Here is a 21215-nt window from a genome sequence, read left to right on the forward strand (position 1 = left end):
GGCTGTGACCTAGAAGTGAACCAGATGCAAGTTCCAGTTAGTTTCAGATGGCACCTTTCCTCAAAACTGAGAATTTTACACACCCTTTTACTGGCTGCTGGTCACTAACACACTGGGCAAAGCAACTGAACCTTTTGTTCAGATTAAGCTTGGAGACTTCAGTATGTGAAACCTTCTGGGATTATGTGTCTCTCTAATCTGGTTTCAAGGTTGCCTCCATAAATATTACCACTTCTATATCTAGAATGTTTGTGGACTACACCAGCCCCTAACTCATGAAACCAGAGCGATGTATTATGCAAATGCCTTCCTTTTTCTCCTATCCCAGGCTGGTAGATCAAACCAGACTGCACCCAACTCTCATCTGTCCTTCACACGTTGATCAAAGCACAAGAATGCTGTTTTGAAAAGGAAATGCCATTGAGGGTAATGTGCTGTGTGTTGTCTGTAAAAAGGATCTGCTGATAAGGATCCCCGTGTGATTCAAAGTGACAGGATGAAATTACAAAGAGCCTGTTGTCACCTCTACCTCCAGTTCAAAGCATGGACCCTGCAAAGAAAAGAGGTTCATGGTTCACTGACCATCTCCTCCTGGCCGGCATCTGCCAAAAAACCCCACTTAGTATCAATAAGTGATACCATGTGAATAATTTCCCACAGCAGCATCTGAGAAATTATTTCAAAATACTGCTTTGATAGATGCTGATGCATCTCACAGCCAGGAAAGCCAGGGAGCTCTAAAGAGAGGGAGAGAGGGTGGAGGATGGCACACAGCACAGGGAACTGCATGAGGTGGCACAAAATAATATAGAATCACAGAATGCATTGGCTTGGAAGAGGCCTTAGAGCTGATCTCGTTCCAAGCCCCCTGCCATGGGCAGGGACACCTTCCACCATCCCAGGCTGCTCCAAGCCCTGTCCAGCCTGGCTCTGGGCACTTCCAGGGATGTGGCAGCCACAGCTTCTCTGGGCACCCTGTGCCAGGGCCTGCCCAGCCTCACAGGGAAGAATTTCTTCTGTATATCACAAATCTGCGTCACCAGCTGTCAGCATCTTCCTGCTGCTCACCCCAAACAGAAACATCCACCCTCAGTTCCATCCCTGTCTCCCTGATGGCTCTGAGTCCCATTTTGCTGACATCCAGTTCTCAGTTTTGCCCTGATGTGGCAGGAACATCAGGACACGGTGCTGGGACTTTTCCCACTTCCCTGTGACGTCTGACACAGCCACCTGCACACACACATGGCTCTCTGCTTTCCTCGTGTGCCTGTCCCCAGGTTTGCAGAGGTTGTTTGCTGTCTGACCTCACACCTCACTCACTGTCTTCTCCGAGCTACAGCTCCTCACCCTCTTTCTGCATGCTGTGTTTAATTTAAGGGCGGTAGGTTTTTTCCTTTCCCTGTTTTTCCCTCAGCTCTGCCCCTGTAATCCCACAGTGCACTTCTGTCACCAGCAGCAAACTCCTCTGTTACGTAAGGACAGGCACAAACCTGCCCTTCCCTGCCTGCCCTGTTTCCTTTTCTGTATTTCTGCTTTCTAGGTCTCCTCACCCCATCACAACCCACGGGTTTGGTCTAGTTCTGCTGCTGCAGGTGTAATTGCTGGAGCCTCAATAAAAGTCAATTTGTCTGCCAAATCCTTGCTGTTATCGCCCTGGCCTCGTTAATGCACTTCATAGTGCCATTCCCTACATGAATATTTTACACACACGAGCAATGATTCCCTGTGAATCACAGAATGCTTTACTCCTCTGCTGGCTGTTCAAGGAGCATGTGGGACAGCAGCAGCCCCTGGTAAAGGGCAGGCAGCAATATTGCTAAATATTTGATCCCAGAAAATGCCTCCTGGTGAGATGCACTAACAGGCTGTTCACAGAATCACAGAATCCTAGAATGGTTTGGGTTGAAAGTGTGAAAAATGCGTATTTTATGATTGGCTTTTTGCAAACATTAAAATTAATATGTGTTATGTTAGAAAGTGATGCTTTATTAATTTTTTAGTAGTGTGTTACATATAGTTTTAGGTTATAATGTTAAAATAGAAACGATGCTATGTAAGATACTTTTTTTGAAGAAAGGACTCACACTGAGATAGCAGCCACAGGAGACCCGAATCTTTCAGAGAAAGAGAATTTATTGCTTCATTATCAGAAGAAATGAACTTCTTCCCTCCTCGCTCAGCCCTGAAGATGCTGTCAGGATTCAGAGGAAGAAGCTGACACTGCCCAGACAGAATCCTGTGTTTGAATGGAATTTATGCATCATGGATGAGGTGTACGAATATGCAACAGGCTGTTGCTTTTAAGGGTTAATCCTCTGTTAACGTGGGTCATTTTTCGGGCTAATTTTGCCCAGAAAAAGGTACCTGGAAGTCCGTAACTCTTTGTTTCTGTTGTCTCGTATTGTCCTAATCGAAACTGTCCAAATTATTATTACTCTAATTATATTGCTATTTTCATAACCATTTTATTCCTATTAAACGTTTAAAATTTTAAAACAAATGATTGGTGTTTTTCACAATGGCCTTTTCCCACCGAACAGATTCTGTGAACCGGAATCGCGGCCGGTGTGCGGGGCCGGCCCCAGACCCCGCCATGACAACGAGCCTCCCTCACGCCGCCGGGGGGCGGAGCCACCGCAGCCACCGACAGATTGACAGCCGCCTTGTCCAATCAGAGCAGCGTCCGCCACGCTTTCCCCGCCCCTCGCCTTTCCCGCGGCTTCTCGCGGAACCGGCGGCGCCAGCCGGAAGTTCAGGTGGTCGCTTCCGGGCGTTGCTAAGCAACAAGGGGCCGCAGCTTCCGGGTAGCGGGTGCACTTCCGGGTGCGCGGCGGCGTTGCCGGGTCGGGGGCGGCGGCAGCACCATGAGCACCATGTTCGCCGACACCCTCCTCATCGTGTTCATCTCCGTCTGCACCGCGCTGCTGGCCGAGGGTGAGCAGGGCGGGCCGCGGCCGGCAGCTCCCGGCAGCGGGGCAAGGGGAGGGGGGCTGTGGAACGGGGCTCGGGGTCAGCCGGGGCTCCCTCAACGGAGAGGACGGCGGGGAATGGCCCCGGTCAGCGATGAGCGCCCCCGGTCAGCGCTGAGCTGCGGTGCGGAGCGCTGGGAGCTGGGGTTGTTCCCTGCAGGAGGAAGGGAGGCTGTAGAGGGTGAAAGGGGACAGAGTGGTTCCCCCATAGCTGCTGTGGGCAGGATGTGAGGGAATCGCCTGGCCTGGCAGTGATGGTGGTTTCAGCTGCTGGAAAAGGTGTTTTATATGTCAGTGGTTGAAACAGGGGCAGCTTTATAGCACACTTGTGCATAAGTGTCTTTTGGGGTAGTCACAAGTCCCAGGTCCCGTTTCTGGTGTTGTGCTGTATCCCAAATCTCCTTTATACCCCCTGTCCTCAAATTCATCCCACACCTCCAAAACAGGTTTATCAATACGAGTAAAAACTAAACACTTGTTTCAATTTTATGCCTATAACTCATTTCATGGTTTATTTTCCACTTCCATTTCACATGGAGCTTGGAATGGGGATTTGAGGGGAAGGGATGGTGCAGTTTGCTGGAGCTCTGTGCTCCCTTGGCTGGGTTCTGACAGCACAGGGGTTTTGTAAACATCAAGTTTAATTGCTGCAGGGTTTGTTCCCTGCCAGCAGCATTGCTGCAGGAGGTTTTTCCTTTTCTGGCTCCTGGCTGAGTGTTTGTTTCAGGTATCACCTGGGTGCTGGTCTATCGCACAGACAAATACAAGAGGTTAAAGGCTGAAGTGGAAAAGCAGAGCAAGAAATGTAAGTACTCACCAGGGACTTGTTTCTGTCCTTAATTCTGTTTTTTTTTTTTTTCTGGAAGAAGTTCAGCCAAAGCTTTTGCCTTGTGTATATTGCTCCTTCTGTCAATGGAGGACAGGAGGGAGTAAGAAATTGGTCCTGGCATCTTTTTTTGTATGTACATCAGCAGCCAGTGTCTGAAATAAATGTCTGAAGTACATTCAAAATGTCTGAAATACATTCAAAAATGCAACTTCTGCCTTTTAGGGGTGAAGAGGAGAATCTGAGGTCTGTAGAAAGAAAAAATTAGGGTTGAATAATGAATACCATGAGGAAAAACTATTTTATGTAAAGGTTAAGAGTGGTGATTGATGGTGGGAGTAAGGACAGAGCCATCATAGAAAGGTCTGAGCAATCAGCTGATGGAAAACCAAATTATCCTACTGTAAACTGGAAGCAAATAGGTTAGGAAATATTAGGGAAAAAGTTCATTTCACAGAGAGGAGGCCTGGGAGGGGGGTAAACAAAGTGTGAGGGAAGAAGGGAGCTGAGGGTGAGCAGTCAGATCTGCATCAAATATTGACAGAAGTGGTGAACAGGAGCATGGAGTGTTTAAATGGACCTGTCTGCATCAGAAGCCAAGTTTCAGATTCAGAGAAATTCTGACCTTTTAACCTCAGCTGTGTCCACCCTGCCCAAGTTAAGCAGTGAGAGACAGCACAGGACAGCTGGGGCCAAAACAGAGCTGGTTTTACCTTACTGATATCTCATGGTGGTGTCAGTGCTCTTTAATGCTGGGAGAACAACATTATCCCACATTGCTCTTTGCAGCCCAGCTTATTCCACCTTCCCCTGGGTACTTTGAACCCAGGAGTTGGAGTGCAGCCGTGTTTGTGTCACAGCTCCCACATTTTTGAGGCTTTTGTCAACCACAGCAGGAGCAGATGGGGATTGCATCCCTGCCTGCCTCACTTGAATCCCACTGCTCCTGTGTGTAGGATGGAATGAGCCCCAGAAGAGTAACTTAGAGAAGGAGTTGAAAGGCAGCTGCAGATTTAGTGTCCTCTTGTGTTTGTGCTGCTCAGTTCCAAAAGCAGTTAGCAGGGCTTAATCTCCGGGGTTTAATGATTGCTGGAAGGGTTTAATGCTGGTTTTTTTTTTAATAGCTCTCCTGGTGTCTAGGCTGTCGTCTGTGAAGGGAGTGATGAAGGGTTCATGTGTCTCAATTAATTTCTGAGCTCCTTGTTCGATTCCCCACCCCCAACAACAGCAACAAAAAAAAGGTGAAGCTGAATAAGGAGTCAGTAAAAATTCAGCTTTGCTTTTTTCCCTTCCCCTCTTGTGCTGAGGACAGCTGGCTGACCTGAGGCCTTACGACTTGCCAAGTGGACCACTTGAGCCACACCTTTCAGCTGTTATCTAACACATCTGAAACAGGAAAAAACACATTTGAGACCTTTAAGCTCTCCCGTGAGAGCCCTAGCAGATCCTTAGGATTTGCAAAAACAAAGGGGCTGGCCAGTGTGCTTGAGCAGACATTGTTACTCCTTAATTTCATCTCTTCCTGTCCTCTCGTTCCTCGGGAGAGGCTCAGCCTTGCTTGAGGCTGCTGCAGGGATCGTTCTGGGTGAATGTAGGGCTACATGGATCGGGGATGAAAGCTGTCCCTGGAATTTCTGATTTGTTGATGTGGATGTTCCCACGGGCAGCCCTGAGGGAATTGGGGCTGGGAGCTCTTGGGGCTTGGCATGAGTTTTAACAGCACTGCTTAGAGTTTAGAGCTGGGGCTGTGGGGTGATGTGCACCAGAGCAGGGTGGGGTTTCCAGCTGGATTTGGCACAGGGAAGGTTTTGGAGGCAGCATTCTGTGAGCCCTGGGTGCTTTGTGGCATCTGACACCTCTCCAGTATTTCCTGGGGACACAAGCTCCCTGTTTTCCTCCCTGCCCACCAGAGATCCTCTTGTTCCTTGGGAACAGCAGTTGTTTCTCACTCCGTTGCCATGGAGGGATGATGTTGAGGTGACTTGTCTGCGCTGCTGTGATTTTCTGAGCAGTTGTGACTGACTCACAGGCGTTTCTAAGGCAGCTCTGCAAATCCTGGTGTGGCTTGGAAGGTTGGCTGGCTTCATTTCCCCTGGGCTGTGAAAGCAGGGCTGTGCTGAGCTGGTACTCCACGAGGGAGGGCAGCCCCAGCACTCAGTGTGTGAGCTCACAGTGAGCCCAGGCTCTTTGTTTGGGATATGGTGTGACCGTGTTCACAGGGGTCTGAGGATGAGGGAAGAGATGAGGATCTGACTCCATGTTTCAGAAGGCTTATTTATTATTTTATGATATATATTACATTAAAACTATACTAAAAGAATAGAAGAAAGTATTTCATCAGAAGGTTAGCTAAGAATAGAATAGGAAAGAATGATAACAAAGGTTTGTGGCTCGGCTCTCTGTCTGAGCCAGCTGACTGTGATTGGCCATTAATTAGAAACAACCAACATGGACCAATCACAGATCCACCTGCTGCATTCCACAGCAGCAGATAATCAATGTTTACATTTTGTTCCTGAGGCCTCTCAGCTTCTCAGGAGGAAAAATCCTAAGGAAAGGATTTTTCATAAAAGATGTCTGCGACAGGTATGGTACCTGCACTTTGCATAAATACAGAGAGTTTAAAGTAAAAAAGGTTGTTACACCATGGTCATGCTTCATCATCCTTGCTTTCTGGAGTACTCTTATTATAGGTCTTGAAAGAAAATGTCTCTTGCTTCCTGGAAAAGCCTTTTGTTCTGTCCCAGAACCTCCTTTGCAGCTGAGCAGGACATTTGCTGTGTTCCCATGTCCCTGTGCTGGCTCTGCTGGCCTGCCTTGCTGCAGTGGTGGTTGTTGGCAGGTGCTCAGTGTGTGTCTCATGTGGGGTTTTAGTACCTTTGACCTTAGGCTTCTGCTTTAAAATATTGGAAATGCTTCAGTGCTAATGAATTGAAGAATGGAGAGGCTGTGGCTGCCTGCTTGGACAGCATTTCCCCTGAGAATGCCTGCCTGTGAAGAAGGGATGTAGGAGAACACAGACTTTGCTGTATTCTGCTTCCCACTGCAGATAATCAGGAGCAGAGCTTGCCACAAAGCTCTTTTCATCCCACTTGCTGAATCAAAAGTACTGTCTGATGCTAATGACAAATCAGCAAGGGTGGCTTGAGCCAAAATTGTCCCCAGACTGCTCAGTCCACAGTGCCATGGGCTCTTGACAGAGCTCAAAATTAACCCTTTAAATATGTTTGTATCTTATCCAGGGTTTTGATTTTTTTTTAAATTATAAAGTGATTGATGTAAGTAGTTGATAACTTCTTGATTCTGAACATGTTCTTAGTCCTATTTAGCTGGTTTTTGTGCCCCTGTTCTGCAGAGGACTAAAATGTTCTGTTTGGTGTGTGGAAAAGGTGTGGTGGTATCACTGTGCAGAAATGATGGAGTGTCTTTTCATTTTGCAGTGGAAAAGAAGAAGGAAACCATAACTGAATCAGCAGGCCGACAGCAGAAAAAGAAAATAGGTGAGACTGGCACCTCAAGAATGGTGGAAAGTTGAGAAACTGATGGAAATGATTATCCTTTCCTTCCTTTCAAGGCTGTTTATACATTTGCCTTACTCTTGCAAGGCAGGAGACAGCCAGCCTCCTGATGGTTTTGGTCAGATCACTGAGAGGAGCAGCACCTCTTGCTGAGCTCCCTGACTTTTCCTCCCATTTTAGCCTTGATATCTATAGCTGTTACTAACTTGAGCTGTCAAAGCTCTTTGCTGCAGTGCATGCCACCTTGCTGTAGCTGTAGAACTCAAATTGTGATTTTTCCCCCCTTCATTTGAACACTTTAGAGCTGAAGATGTTCATGTTAACTATAACCATGCTTAGATTAATTTCAATCTTGATAAGTCAGTTTTGCTCAGGTTTAGGCAGTAATTTATTTTTCCATTCTTTTTCATTGTCAGTAAGCTGAATTCTTTCAGGGTTAGGGTAACTCTTTAGTTAAGTTGAATTAAGCAAGACCAGGGTGAAGAGATGTTGCAAGGTTTTAGGAGGATCTGCCATCTGCAGGACTCGCAACGTGCAGCAAAGCTCAGTTAAGTTATTACAGAGATTGTGGCAGGAACACTTTTGAGAGCTCCTGGGAGTTGGTTTCCTCATTCCTCTGTAACACCAGGTAGCTGGATTAGTCATTTGATCTGTACAAAGCTTGGGAATTATAAACACATCTTCAAACAGCTCTTCCTAGGTAGAAAACCTGTTGTCGTTAGATTCCTGAAGGGACAGGAGCCAAAATGCTTCCTCTTGTGCATTTCAGTTGTTAATCTTGACTAATCCCTGCATGGGATGAACACTGCTTGGTGGAAAAGGCAGCTTTGAAAGTGACCATATGCAACAACTGCAGATAACATTAAATAAAGAAAGTGTGCCAATGACTTTTTTGCAGGGCACTATCCGAGCCTAGTGTTCCTAGCAGACAATATTTGACTTGTTCTTGGGCTAAACCAATAAACAGTAGAATCTGAAGACTTCAGATGCTCCACCAATTTTTATACACTAAAATAATCTTGTTTTGCAGATGGAAAACAAAGCACAAAGGGACAAAGATCAGAACTTAGGAAACGACCACTGATTTTGTTTGCTGTGATGCTTGCTGGCCAAGCCTAAGATTCTGACACTGATTTTTTTTCTCTCTTTTTTTTAAGTGCTGCATAACTTCAGTATTTCATTTGTGTTCAGGCAAAGATGAATTCTTGGTGTTCCTAAAAAATCAGACCCTAAATGTCAAACTGGACTTCCAGAAAATGACTCAGAGCTGTTAAGCTGAAATCTCTGAGCTCAGTAACTTACTGGATGTCAAATCATTCTGCAAGATGGGGCATTGTTGTCACAGCAAATCTACTTGTGCTGGAGTTCCTCCAAGTTCTACCATTTTAGTTAACAAAAAGTAAATATTGAGCTGAGGCTTTATGGATAAGTAGCAGCTGTGGTACAGACCTGCCTCAGTTGCCATCTGTTCTGCACACAGAATAAGACAGGAGGTGTGTGGATGATACTACTTGGTTTCATAAGGGATGAATCATGCCTGTGCACAAGGAGGTAGGGGGAAAGTAGCTTGGGAAGGCTTAATTTGGTGTTTCCTACTTAAAAACCTTTATTTTTAACTCTAAAATGAATGGATTGTCACATTGTGTCTAAATCACCTTGGACACTGCTGGAACAGGACACCTTTAACGCTGGTGTAGCCTCCTGTCATTTCAGTTTAAAGGGATGATTTGTTAGCTTAAACCTTGCTACTGCTTTCTGTCCTTCTGCTTCTGGAAGAAGAGACAGTGACATTCCCAGGAGTGCACACGAGTGCTCTGGGTGGACAGCAAAACTAAAACAAAATGAAAACCCCTAGTCCTGGCAAATCTCTATCCCTGTATCCTCATGGTTTGTGTTCCAATGAGCAGAGTAAGATGATTTTGGACTCCAGGGAGCTGCTTGGTAGCCCAGTCCTCTTTCTCTGTGCCTTTTCCCACCTGTACACTACTCAGCAAAGTGCTTAACAGGCTGTTGATGTGTGATTTGGGGAGGAACAGACCATTGATATAAGCTGGTAGATCACCCAGAACATGTTCATTTTGAATCTATAGAAATAGGTGAGAGCCAGGTCAGGTATACTGAGCAATCAGAGCTGTGTTCTTTCCTCCCTGTAACCTTTAGCCCACCTAAATAGATGGTTAATTATGCAGCAGAGGGGAAAAAACAAGTATTTGTGCCAAATGTGATTCTTGAAGAGCTGGCCTGTGCTTGCTGAAATGTCCCAGGACACAACTTTCTACCTTGCTCAGGAAACAGGTGTCTGAAAGGTTCCTGCCTGAGGGGATGGTTTGTAGTTAGGAGCAAGTGGAAATAGCAAAGAGGCTTCTGAGGAATTGGATAGGGGTGCTGCTGTTGCCTTTCATAACAGTATCTGTGAATCCCTGTGCTTAGCAGGGGCTTGGGAGAGAAATTTTGGAGTTTCTGAGCTGTGGTACTGAAAGTTTCTGATACTGAAAGTTTCTGGTACCGAAACTTTGGATATTCCTTCATTGTCCACATCCTTACTTCACCTGGCTGTTGCTTCCCAGCCCTGGCTGCCCCTCTGGATCCATCGAAATTCTCTGGATCCCTCAAAATTCCCATGCTTGGCAGTCCTTCTGCATCCTCCCCTTTTCATTCATGCTGTTTTTTGGGTATTCCTTCATTATGCACATCCTTATTTCAGCTGGCTGTTGCTTCCCAGCCCCTCTGGATCCATCCAAGGCATGATGGGGACATGGGGCAGGAAAGGTGACGGATAGTGGATAATGCTGAAGGCCAGAGCAGCCCTCCAGTGAGGGACATGGAAAATGCCCTCTTGAAAATCTGAGTGTCTTTGAAGTCTGTGGTGATTTAAGGACAGACTAAATTTCCATAATATTTCCTGCAAAGCGCAGTAATACACTCATTACTGAATTTCGTGTAGGAAATCTCTTTCCTCTTTGGAGAATCTCCTAGGTGTGACAAGAGTACAAAATTCATTACTAAGACCAGCAGGATTTTGGCATTGCTGAGGTGCAGCTCCCAGCTCTGTGCATGGTTTTCCCTTTGGAGACCTCCAGAAGGAAATCCTTACTTATTCAATATATTTATGTGCTGGTGTGCAGCAAACTGATCACTGCTCCCTTTGGGAACTGTGGTAGAGGGGCACTGTTTTTGTTTCCCTCATGCTCCTGTGTGAGTTGGTTGAGTTAGCAAATCTGACATTGGGTGCATTTCTTTCAAAAGTGCTGAATGTGTGATTCCAGCCGCCTCCTCTCTTTGTGCCTGACTTGCTGCATGTTGCTGTGGTGGAGAAGCAGTTGGCTATGTGCAGTTTTTCACTTTCTACTGTCTGGCAAAGAGAGCTGGAGTTGATTTTGGAAATGTTATTTGTTTAGAGAGCCAAAGAGGTTAAGTTTTCCTGGAAATGAAAACACTCTGGTTTCTAGGTTGACATAACTGATTATAACTGTTGGTTTTGTCTTTCCAGAGAGACAAGAAGAGAAACTGAAGAATAACAACAGGGACTTGTCAATGGTATGAAAACTTAAAGCCAGTTCCCAACTGCTGGAGATTTCAGTCAGTTTCCCAACAGAAAGACTTTGTTCAATTGGCAAAGAAAGCTGCTTTTCCTCTGGAAAGATCCTTCTGGATTTTCTCTAATAACTAGAGATTTTAGTATGAGCCACAGAGTTACTGCCTCATCTCAGGCCAAACCTTAGCTATTTTCATCTTCCTAGGTCTCCATGATGTTTTTCAAAGTAAAATTAATTTTTGTGGCTTCCTATAACTTTGGTCACTGTAATGATCCCCTGCTGGGAGTCCTCTGGGAATCCCCCTGGTGGGTTTTATAGGCTTAAGGAAAAAATAAAACCAGCCTGTGCAAGGTGACAGGACAATTCTTGAGCACTTTCTGGTTTTGTCTCCCTGCAGCAGCACCTCCCATCAGTGGCTGCCTTTGTACCCAGTCTCCTGGGGACTTCTCCTGTCATTTTCACAACCCCTCTGTGTCCTGGGCCATCCTTTTTCCCTGCTGATTTCAGTGATCTGTACAAAACCTGTTTTTAAGGATGTGAGATTGTAATACCTCAGTGTAGGCCTGTTGTTTTGAATCTCTCTGACTTTCTGCTTGCAGGTTCGGATGAAATCCATGTTTGCCATCGGCTTCTGCTTCACTGCCTTGATGGGAATGTTCAACTCCATGTAAGTATCAGCTTCCTGCATTGTTTTCTGCAATTTTTATGGTGAACATATTTTCCACCTTCCCTTCATCACTTGAAATGTTAAGAGTGACATTGTCCAGGCAAGAACCACAAATAAATAAATAAATGGATCCATATTTCATCTGAAGATGTGGTGGTTTGGTCATCACATATATTTTCTGCTCAAGAGGGAGCATTGAGTTCTGAGCACAACCAAACTGAACAAATTGCATTCAGTCTAGACACAGCTTTAATATCTTTTCTGCATGGGAACATCCTGATTAGGGCAAGTTTGGTGCATGTCAGGCAAACATCTTCAGTCTTCAACTGCTTTGGCTTTGTTGTAGTGGTGTGACCAAAGAGTGCTCTTGCAAACAAAACTGGGTCAGCTGCCTTAGAAATGAGCTGTAATTGCAGAGTTTGTTGTTGCCCTACTTGAGGAAATCAGAGTCCAGATATAAACAGGCCCAAGCATGGGCTCCAAGCTTCATTTGTTTTAAAAGTGACCTGGGATGGGTGTAGTTAAAAAAAACAAACAGACAAGAAACCCCAAACTGGTTTGCACGGTTATAGACAGCTTTGTTTCAAATATGCAAATGAAAGGCTGTGCTTGGCTTTTAAAACTTGATTCACTTGAAATATGAATTGTTGGCTGTTAAATCTGAAGATGACATGAATATTGTTAGGATAACCTTTAGGAGGCTGCTCGATATCTGGGAAATATCCTTGCCCTGCAAACAGGAATTTACATTCTTGGGCACCAAAGCCTTTGGCTTGTGTGCTGACAGTCCCCAGGATACAGTCAATTGTTATTTTACTGGAGATCTGTGGGTGGATAAATTGCAAACATGGGGTAACATAATAACAGAAGTGCCACTGTGTGGATCCTTTATTTATTCAGCTTAGTCAGACTTCAGCATTCTGAGCAGAGCAAAGGAGCCCAGCACTGGAGGATTTTAAAATTTGGGTTCAGTCTTGAGTCAGTGATGTCTCATTTCACTGCAGGGCTGGAGGTGCATCATGAGCAATGAGGGGTCTGAGGGGGCATTTGTAGGATTGCACTTGAGACCTCCAAGTGCTTGCCTTGCTCTTGACTGAAAAACAAACTAAAAATGCTTTACCCCACTGTGCCCTCTTTCCTAGAGGGGGAAGAGGCAGTAGCTCTGAGTAGTCTGTGACTAACAAGTACTACAGAAAATTTTAGGAAGGGGTTGATTTGGGTTAAATTTTATATTATTCCTCCTTTCATAGATAGTAAAAAAAAAAGGTAGAAGAAACCAAGCAACTTCTACCAAGTTTACTTGTCTTGTTCCTCTTTTGAGGATTCCTGCCCACAGAGACCATGCTGCTGAGCAGATGTCAGCCTTGGGGCCTATCTTTTATTTAACTGCCTCTTTCCTTAGAGGCAATCTGAGCAGCAGGAGTGTCCAGGAGTATCCATGGAGGCACTTGTGGGTGTGGGAGGAAAAGGGTGGCTGACACCTGCAATGGCTGTGGCCACGTTTGCTGCTTTTCCTGTTCTTGAATGAGTTCATGGCTGTTGGGAAAAAAGGAGCAGGAATTGTGTGGAAGCAGCCCCCTTTGGACAGGTACTTTGCAGGTGCTGCTGCTCTCTCTGAGCACCTCACATCATTGCCAAGTGCCCCCTTGGTCAAACTGGAAATCACTGGGATGGTTTCCCCTGTCATTCCTGGAGTGTCAGCAGGTTGGGCCGTGCTGGAGGGATGTGGAAGTGTCAGCAAGGCTGGTTTGAACCCAAAGAGCAGAATGCTGTGCCCAAGACAAACAGCTGAGGGACTGTTGTGGCTTAAAAGGTTTCATTATGGCAGTGAGATCTGCAGCAGCAGTGGCCTCCAAGCCACCAGGGATTTCACCTGGGGCAGAAATTACCTTCTGTGTGTCTCAATTTTCTCTTGCCAGGAACTTTTTCATGCAATCACTCCCCTGCCTTACTCTAAGAGTTGTGCATTCTAGTACCTCTTAATAACTGTGAAAACCTGCTGGAATTAAAAGCAGGTACCTGAGGGTGCTACTGCTGAAGTACTTGTCATTGTCACAGCAGGAATAACGCAGAATTTTAAGCCACTGGGGGATGTTCCAGGGAGATAAACATCCGTTCTGAGCTCTTTTGCCAAACTGCCTGTGAGATGTAAACAAAGTTGGCGTGTGTTTGAGCCGTGGCTGTGTGAATGCATCTCCACAGGAAAGAAAGCTCATTTAGGATCTCTTGAAACAAGAAACACCTGCTCGAAAATCAGCACATGCAGAGAAAATAACATCCAAATATGCACATGCTGATGAGGCATCACACACATCTACATCAAAAGATTGGGTTGACTGGTCTGGCTTGGGAGAAATCTTTGCTAACTGGCCAAAATTCACACTCTGCCTGATGCCCTGGAATGTGGGCCTGGAGGGATTCCAGGAGCAGGACATGCTCTGGGAATATGCAGTATCATCCTGCCCCTGCACTGCCTTCATCTCCACAGCTAATGCAGACAAACTGGGGCTATCAAGTGTTCCTTGATGGCTCTCCTGTGCATCCTGAGGAGCACAGCTGCTCCAGGGAAGGAAAAGGTGTATTTGATTTATGCTCTGGTTTAAAAAATGCTGTTTTGCTTGAAGCAGAGGGTCTGTGTTGTTGCAGTAACTGCAGTACAGCAGGGTGACAGTCATTCATCTTTTATTGAAGTGCTGACTGTGCTCTGGGAAGTGATCTGCTAAATCTGACTTGGAAATAAAATGCACCAGAAAACTGCAAAACACCAGGATTTCATGAAGCAGCAGCTTGTCCAGCTGATCACTTAAATCACTAGGAAACACTTTGATTATGGTAAAACTGTTCCTGAGGGAATCCTACCCTGTGGAGGGTTGGAGAGAGAGATGTCTGTGTCCTCCTTGGTGTAGTGTGTGGAAAGGGGCTGGAGAAGTCAGCAAGGCCTTTTAGCCTTCCATGTGGTCTTACCTGCTCTGGTGGCCTGTTGAAGGTACTCACTTGTTCTTTCCATATCCCAAAGCTCTTCTGCTGTCTCCAGTGGTGATGCAGTGCTCTCTTTTCCAGATTTGATGGCCGAGTGGTGGCAAAGCTTCCATTTATCCCCCTCTCGTACATCCAGGGTCTTTCCCACCGCAACCTCCTGGGTGAGGATTACACTGACTGCTCCTTCATCTTCCTCTACATTCTCTGCACCATGTCAATCAGACAGGTGAGTACACTTCCCCTGGAGCAGGGAAAGCATATCCCCATCCAGGAAGAGGAGTTGTGCACGTGTAATCTTGGGTCTGTGTGTGGTTTCTGTGTTTGTCTTCATTCCTGTGCCTCATATTCAAAGCAATTCCAGGTTGGGATCATTAAAATCGCTGTCCTGGATGGGCCTGGAAGATTGGCTGGAGACTTGCACCAGGGCTCTGGGACAGAATTGGCAGAAATGGATTCCTGACCTGTGTGATAACTTTGTGGATTGTCATACCAAGAGATAGTCTCCATCAGAAGCTGATCTAAATCCTGCTCCTTAGTAACTACAACTTTGACAGCAATATGTGCATCTTTACAAACAGCAGCATCTTTAGGGGGAACTTTCTAGGGGGCTTGCAGCTCTATAAAACTTTCATCAGTCCATAAAGTTGCTAGAAAAGTGAGGAAAGAGTTAAAGCTGCTCTTTGGGGTTTATCCTTCCTATTTTTGCTGGCTGCCTGATTTTTTTCAGAGTCTTAAGAGCTGTACCTTTGGTGTCAGGTCTCTCCCAGCATTAGGGACGTGGCACAGAGGAGTCTGGTATGGTGAGCCAAGAGCAGGCTCCACAGAGCTCTCCAGCAAAGAGAATGGAAGAGGATGAGGATAAGGGACCTGTTAAGGAAGGTTCACTGGCAGCTCAAGTGGTAGAATGGCTGGTGAGGACAAGAGGGCCTTCTCAGTGCAACAGGAAGTCTGTTTTTGTTTTCCACTTTCCCCACAGGGTGTTTGGGGTAGGTTAATATACTCTGGATGAATGCTGGTGCAAGTAGCTGCAAATTACTTTCCCTTCTGTATTCATATTTCCCTTTTCTTTGATTCACTTCCTGAATTCTTGCTGCTTTTCTCCTTAACCCCCTTGTTGCTTTTCCTCAGGGGTGCCAAGGAAACTTAGACCAAGGGACTTAGACTTAAATCAGATCAGCAAAGGGAGGTGGTGTGTAATGCCAGGAGCTGGGCTGAGCTTGATGGAGCAGCTCCATAGCAGAGTTCCTTTAGTCACAAAGTGCATGCTGGTGGATGGAATTCCCCATAGCCCTTTGTACTGGGTGCTTGTGCTGAAATGGATCCCAGTCTGGTCCTGTGCAAAAGCAGATAATGAATTGTAGAATCATTTATGCTGAAAGGAACATCTGGGGGTTCACCCCTCACTCCAAGCAGCCCAGCTTCACCAAAGGCCAGGCAGGGGCTTCCTCACTGCCTTTGCTGTAAGACAAACATTAACTTCCCAGTGGCTAGAGAAGGGTTTGCTGCTTTGAAAGCACTGAGACATACTGAGCTCTTAAGATCACCTTCCAGAATTCTGGAATTCTGGTCTGATGCTGTTCCTTCAGGCAATCTTGGCTGGTGCTGCTCTGTGTTACCTGTTACATGGAAAGTCCTTTCTTTTCAGTGTTGCAGATTATGGTTTGGGTTGACTGGGGAACTCTCCTGCTGAAAAATCCCTCATTTGTTTTGTCCAAAAATATAATTCCTGTGGTTAATTCTAATGCTGGGTATTTCCTGATGTCTTATATGATGAAATTTTTGGGCACCATGAACTGAGGGGCAGAATTGCCAAGCTCTTTGCAATGGGTTGAGCTTTCCATAAAACTTCTGGGAAAAAAAATTGCCCTTGTGCTTGAGAGTTCCTTATGATTCCCTATGGAGGAGGAGAGTGAGTTTATTGCTCTGGAGAAGGGTGTGAGACTGCAATCTTCACAGTGCTGCATTACCTACGTGATCGTGGTTAACAATTCCTGCTCTTCTCCAGCTGTCAGGCAGCTCAGCTCCTTCCTCCTTGCTGCTCCAGGGAAGGGCAGGGACACCTCAGTTTGCACAAGAGGTCAGAACTGAAGCTGTGATTGCTGCTGGCATCCTGCTCTTGGCTTTATTGCCATTTGAAAGCACCTAGGTGATAACAGCGTTGGGAAGAGCAGAGCTGTGACAGGCTGGGGGAGAGGGCAAGAAAGTAATTAAGGGCTTAAAATGGTGCCAGAGACTTGCACTTCGTGCTTTCAGTGACCTTGGAGGTGAAGGCTTGGTGAGCCTTTGTATTTCACTGTGTGCAGAAGGGGAAATCTTGCCAGGTTGGCTTTGAAACAGGTGCTGGCCCAGGGGAGGAGAAGCGGTGTGGGAGTTGGTGTCTGGCTTGATGCTGGTGACACAAGAGGAGGAGTGCAGATGTACCAAAAATCAGGGAAAAGGTTGTGAACAAAGCAAGGAGACTACAGTCCCTCAGTCTTTCTTTAAATCCTGGAGCTGCCTGTGAAACCATCAAAGACAGGGAAGAGAGATGTTCCTGTGGAGCTCAGAGGTAGAGCAGGAACTCGGGTGTGTGTGAAAAAACAGCAACCTGGTGGGAAATGCAGGGGAGGCTGCCTGGGCGGTGATTAAAGTGACATTAGTGGGACAGGCAGGAGCAGCATCAGGGACTCTCTTCATGTGGGGGTGAGAAACTCTTCAAACACTGACTGGGAAGCTTTGCTGCCTGTGACCTGGCCAGCATCTCCCAAAATAGTCACCTCGCCGTGAGTAACTTCCTTTGCGCTGTTCCCAGCTCTCCCTGGCACGTAAATCCTGTCCCCCAGTTCCTCCTGCCTTCCTGTTTGGAGAGAGGAGGGCTGCTGGGAGAGGCCTTCCAAGGGTCCTTGAGCCGTTGGGATTTCAGCTGGGAAAGTCTGCTGCTGGGCAGGGTGGGAGCTGCAGTGTCAGGGTTACATCCTCTGTGGCTGCTCCTGGTTCTGAGCTCCCAGCCTTCACCTGTGCTGGTTGGGAAGAGGGATGTGCTGCTGTTCCTGGGCTGTTTGCTGCTTCTCACTTCCTTTTCACACACATCTGAGCTGTAGATCAGGCTGCTTCTCACCAAAATGTATTCCCAGTGGGAAGGGGAGCCAGCAATTATCCCTGGTGCCGGGACTGTGCTTTCCCACAGAGCCTGGTCTTAGGGCAGGGAGCCACTTGCTGCCTTGTCTGAGGTCCCTTCTGGGTTTGAAGCCCACAGCAGGAGCAGCTTCTGTGCTTCCTGCAGTCATTTGAGGGAAGATCAGAAGAGCTTAGATCAGGGATTTGAATCCCTAAGTATTTACTCTTCCCTCCCTGCTCCTGAGGGTGATGATCATGCTTGTGTTGGAAGCAGGCTCTGCAGATTTCCTTGTCCAGCATGGCCCACAGCAGATGGGACAAGGTTTCTGCTGGACCCTGCCCCATCTTTGGTGTCTCCAGGTGTAGATTTCAGGATTGCTGTCCAGCAAAACATGCTTTGGAGCTGGTGTGTGATGCCTTCTGCCTTCCAGAGCAAGGGGGAGACTGCATGGAAGGGTAATGCTGGACAGTGTCTGTAGTCTGGAATTCAGACAGACAAACAGACCGTCATCTCCCTTCGTCTTGAAGCAGTTGGAATAAACTTTAGCACCACAGTTCTCCTCTTTCTCCCTGGGAGAAGGAACGGGGAGGAGGCAGTGCACACTTCCTCGGTGCCCTGGATCCCTGCTGGATCTCTGCTCCGCGGCTGAGCCGCTGGAAGCTGACAGGACACGGCTCCTCTCCTGCTGGCTCTGCAGCACCCTCTGGTGTGCTTGCTCTGCCCCTTGGCTGCTCCTTTCTGTCCGTGCCTTGATCCAGGAAACACTGCGGGGAACCAGAGCAAGGAGTTAATGCTCTCATACACGTTCAGTTGCTGAACATCAGCCAGGGGCTGGTTTATGTATGCCATGGGCTAAACGTGATGTAATTCCTTTTCTTGTGTTCCTTGTGTGTGGGTTGAAGCTTTCCTTTTCATAATCTCCAGCTGAAATGAATCTTAATTTTATCTTATTTTAGCTACTGTGGAATTGCAAAACTATCTGCTGTTTCCCCCCCAATTCCCCCCCCTTTTCCCCCTTTTTGTTCCTTCCCGCCTTTATTCCCCCCGTTTCCCCCTCCCTTTTTTTCTTCTTTTTTTCTTTTACTCTCCTTCCATAATAAAAAAAGTTCAAGAGCTCTGTGCCCTTGCTGTCTGAGCTATCCTGACAGTTATTTTGGAGAGGACACTCGGGTTTGAAGAGAATCCATCCTCTTTTTGTTGTCTTGACAGCCAGCACTCAGGTGGTGACACGAGGAGGACGCAGTTGTTCTCTTCTTTCCCCTGTGTCTCACTGCAGGAGCAGCATCTTGAGCTGGACTTCCTTACAGTGAGGGCAGAAACTGAAAGAACTCAGGGCTCTTTGTAGTTGCACTGTTGTGAAATTTAAAAGAAATTTCACAAAACTCAAGAAAAACATTCACATTTAAATATTTTGCTGTGATTTTTTTTTTTTTTGCTTATGCCTGGCTCTGCTAATTAGCTCTTCCCCTGTTTGTTGTTTTCCACTGAAACACCCTGCTCAGATGCAGATGAGGTCATCCCAATAGTCAGGTTTTGGGGTTTGCTCCATATGTCCTGTTATCCTGCATGTCTCCAGTGCCCTATTGTTCTGTGTGCAGAACAATTAACAGGCATTCATGTTAATTCTGGGCCTAAGCTCCTGACTTGCACTTGGCACACGCTCTGGTTGCCATGCTGCTGTCCCAAATTCCTGCTGCATTAGGAGGCTCCAGCTCCCATGGCCAGCACCAGCAGTGCTTTCTGGAATTTGGGAAAACCCAGGGCTGCAGAGTCTGCCCATGAGCCCTGCTGGGAACCTGCACTGCAGTTAAATTGCAATGGTATTTTATGGAAATAGGGTGTGTAAAGACAGCTGACTGTGGGGTGTGTAGCTGAAAATGGCAAAGAATCATTGTCCAAAATACAGATTTGGTGTTCAGGGGCTTTTGTTGGGCTTTTGTGGGGAAGAATGGCCCAGCCATTCTTGTCTGGCTCCATGCTGAGCTGCTTGAGCACATAGGAAGAGAGGTTCAGTATATGATGGATTTAGACTATGTGGGTGAGAACCTGAATCTGTTGAAACAAGTGGGGAAGTTTTACTTGTGCTGCTGGAGAGAGTCCAGGAGAGGCCACAGAGATGATTTGGGGTCTGGAACATCTCTAGAGAGGAGAGACTACAGGAGCTGGGCCTGTTTAATCCAAAGAGAAGCCTGAGAGGGAATCTTATCATATGAATATCTCAAAGGTGGGTTTCAAGAGGATGGTGCCAAAATTCTTCAGTGGTGCCCAGCAACAGGATGAGGAGCAGTAGCCATGAGCTAAACAAGAAGTTCCACCTCAACGTGAGGGAGAAATTCTTTACAATGAGGGTGGCACAGCACTGGAACAGCTGCCCAGGGCGAGTGTGGAGTCTCCCTCTCCAGAGACATTCCAAACCCACCTGGACGTGTTCCTGTCACTTGCTCCAGGTGACCCTGCCTTGGCTGGGAGGGTTGGACTGGATGATGTCCAGAGGTTCCTTCCAACCCCAGATGTTTTGTGAGCAGAGTCAGGATTTCGTGCTCTTTGTTTCCCTTGCTGTGAAAAACGCGTATTTTATGATTGGCTTTTTGCAAATATTAAAATGAATATTATATGTGTTATGTTAGAAAGTTATGTTGTATTAATTTTCTTAAGTAGTGTGTTAAATATAGTTTTAGGGTATAACATAGGGTTAAAATAGAAACTATGCTATGTAGGATACTTTTTTCCTAAAGAAAGGACTCACAGCAAGATAGCAGCCACAGGACACCTGAATCTTTCAGAGAAAGAGAATTTATTGCTCCATTATCAGGAGAAATGAACTTCTTCCTGCCTCGCTCAGCCCTGGAGACACCATCAGGATTCAGAGGAAGAAGCTGACACTGACCAGACAGAATCCTGTGTTTGAATGGAATTTATGCATCATGGATGAGGTGTATGAATATGCAACAGGCTGTTGCTTTTAAGGGTTAATCCTCTGTTAACGTGGGTCTTTTTTCAGGCTTATTTTGCCCAGAAAAAGGTACCCGGACATCCATAACTCTTTGTTTCTGTTGTCTCATATTGTCCTAAACCAAATTATCCAAAATTTTTATTACTCTCATTATATTACTATTTTTATAACCATTTTATTACCATTAAACTTTTAAAATTTTAAAACCAAGTGACTGGCATTTTTCACACTTGCCACACTCTGACCTGCCGTGCTCTTTGTTGTTCTTGCAGAACATCCAGAAGATGCTCGGCCTTGCTCCCTCCCGGGCTGCCACCAAGCAGGCAGGAGGCTTCCTTGGCCCCCCACCTCAGGCAGGGAAGTTCTCCTGAAGCAGAGCCCTCACGGGAAGCCTGGCCAGTGCCACAAGCCTGCCTTGGGGAGGTGACAACAGGGATTCTGCACCAGGCATCACCCGTCTGAACCCCGGCTATGCAGTATTGACACCATCATCCATTCCGAGCGTTCCACCAGCAGTTGTTCGTTCATCCAACCAAGAAACTTCTCTCGGAAGATAGCGCGACCTTTGTTTCTGAGTAATAAACGGCATGAGCATGTTAATTTATGTTAACAACGTCTCTTAATTGGGTGCTGGGGAGCGGGCCCGGCTGCCAGGCGGGCGGCACGCCCC

The 21215-nt window shown here is 46.5% G+C and overlaps 1 protein-coding gene across 1 annotated transcript; it reads left to right on the forward strand.

The window, feature by feature from the left end:
- Positions 1 to 2801: 2801 nt before the first annotated feature.
- TMCO1 (transmembrane and coiled-coil domains 1) lies at positions 2802 to 21152 on the forward strand. The gene is made up of 7 exons (XM_030953577.1): positions 2802 to 2934; positions 3697 to 3774; positions 7236 to 7295; positions 10804 to 10850; positions 11449 to 11516; positions 14577 to 14721; positions 20818 to 21152. The coding sequence occupies exons 1-7, from the start codon at positions 2865 to 2867 to the stop codon at positions 20914 to 20916; spliced, it is 567 nt and encodes a 188-aa protein (XP_030809437.1). The 5' UTR covers positions 2802 to 2864; the 3' UTR covers positions 20917 to 21152.
- Positions 21153 to 21215: the final 63 nt, after the last annotated feature.

This window comes from Camarhynchus parvulus, chromosome 8 (assembly GCF_901933205.1).
Source record: "Camarhynchus parvulus chromosome 8, STF_HiC, whole genome shotgun sequence".
In the NCBI taxonomy this organism is placed as follows: Eukaryota; Metazoa; Chordata; class Aves; order Passeriformes; family Thraupidae; genus Camarhynchus; species Camarhynchus parvulus.

Excerpts from the sequence above, each read along its gene's own strand:
- TMCO1 (XM_030953577.1), top strand. The coding sequence starts at position 2,865 with ATGAGCACCATGTTCGCCGACACCCTCCTCATCGTGTTCATCTCCGTC. Across the intron at positions 7,296-10,803 it reads ACAGCAGAAAAAGAAAATAG|AGAGACAAGAAGAGAAACTG; the intron begins GTGAGACTGGCA and ends TTGTCTTTCCAG. Across the intron at positions 11,517-14,576 it reads ATGGGAATGTTCAACTCCAT|ATTTGATGGCCGAGTGGTGG; the intron begins GTAAGTATCAGC and ends TCTCTTTTCCAG.